Here is a 1,644-nt window from a genome sequence, read left to right as displayed (position 1 = left end):
TAATTCATCTTCAAGAAACAGTCCAGAACTGTTGCCAAACTTCCTATTCATAACAGCACTGAAACCACAGGTACACCGATACTGGGCCTCTTGTGTTGGATCAGGAATGTAAACTCCAACATCAGCACCTTTGATGTTCATATTGCAAACGCATATGCAGCAGCTGTCAAAGTTACAGTCTTTGAAGAGATTCATTACAGACTCTGAGAGGATGAGATTCACGTACAGACTGTGTGCCTCTGGAATGGAAGGCACAGTTGCAGGTTCAACAGAATTAAGTGGTCTACACGTCGAAGGCGTGGAAGCTGGTGAGTATAAATCAGAGTTCTCATATTTGACTGACCCCTGCGCGCTTGCTGGTCCGCCAGCTCCACGAGGAGTCCGAGGAGTCCTTGGTGTTCTGGGAGTTGGGAAACGAGGGGTGGAAGGAGAAGGGAGAATCCCAGCTCCACCATTGCTGGGTGGTGCACTACCCGGGGGCATTCCAAACGGAGTATGAGTTTGTGGGGTGTATGCAGGGCCATACTCTTGATCCATGGTGCTTCCGTCACTGATAGGAGCCACGAGAAGAAAGAAATACTTTAAATAAATTTCAAAACCGAGAAGTCAAGTCAGTCTCAAATTGCTAAACAAGGACCTCCCTAATTTATATTTGCTTTTTTTGAAGTAGTCTTTCACAATCTACAAAAAGATTTCCATTCCCTAAGGAACTTCAAGTGTGTTTGTTCTAAATGACTTTGCAGAATTCCCATTGTCAGTGCTGTTAAAGAATCCTCCCCCTCCTTCTTTCTTGTCTTTTTCTTTCCACAAAGCTTCCAGGAAACAAGTGTAGACAATAAAAACTACAAGTTCTGTGGATATATAGAGCCTAAAGGGCATCTCTTCCTTTTCATGCTTTATTTATATGTTGTGTTGACACACAACATTAAGAAAATATACTGGGTATATACCAATAGCAGATTCAGCCAGATCCATGAGGAAAGCATCACCTGGAAACGTTTAAATTCTTTTTTTTTTTCCCCCCCCTTAAGCAGCTGAATAACTCCAAAGACCTGCAAGACTGACAAGACTTGAGAACACACTGATTATGAATAGCCTTAATAGAAGTAGCAAAAGCATTTACACATAAATCAAAATTCACACACTTTTTTCAATAAATACACAGCCTCCTTGTTGCCTAATCTGTCTACAGAAGTTACTACTGCTAAAGAGAAGGAAGAATAAATATTTTCTTCAAGTGCTGCCAGCAAAACCATCACTACCAAATGCAGATTACAAAAATGCCCACTGCAATACTAGTGTTACCAGGCATTGTCACACTGGACATAGGTTTCAACCAAAGGAAATTTTTTTCTGGTCCCAATATAGCTGAGATGATGGCTATTTAAGAAAGCAGTTTAAGAAACAAAAGAATCACCTATGAAGCCTTTACAGTACCTACAACACCACTGCAAAAATAGTCCCAAGTTTACACGCATCTTGATCATTACCATCTCCATTACTTATTTAAACACTGGACTTCCACCGTAAAGTTTCCCCAAGAAACCTTTAAACGAGACAACAAATAAGATGTATGCACAGTTAAGAAGCCATTGGGAGGGCAGCTTCTTGCAGTAAGGTTTAAGTGTGAAGCTTTTTTTTTTT

The 1,644-nt window shown here is 40.8% G+C and overlaps 1 protein-coding gene across 1 annotated transcript in view; it reads right to left on the bottom strand.

Moving 5' to 3' along the window:
• Positions 1 to 415: 415 nt before the first annotated feature.
• The window catches only part of BRIP1 (BRCA1 interacting protein C-terminal helicase 1), a 105,046-nt gene continuing 103,817 nt past the window's right edge, over positions 416 to 1,644 (bottom strand). Inside the window, exon 26 of the mRNA XM_019621999.2 lies at positions 416 to 550. Coding sequence (XP_019477544.1) covers positions 548 to 550 — 3 coding nt within the window. The 3' untranslated portion in view covers positions 416 to 547. The remainder of the gene's footprint in view (positions 551 to 1,644) is intronic.

Source organism: Meleagris gallopavo, chromosome 21, assembly GCF_000146605.3.
Source record: "Meleagris gallopavo isolate NT-WF06-2002-E0010 breed Aviagen turkey brand Nicholas breeding stock chromosome 21, Turkey_5.1, whole genome shotgun sequence".
Classification (NCBI taxonomy): Eukaryota; Metazoa; Chordata; class Aves; order Galliformes; family Phasianidae; genus Meleagris; species Meleagris gallopavo.
The sequence above is the reverse complement of the archived record's forward strand: the minus strand, read 5'-3'. Positions and strand labels throughout refer to the sequence as shown.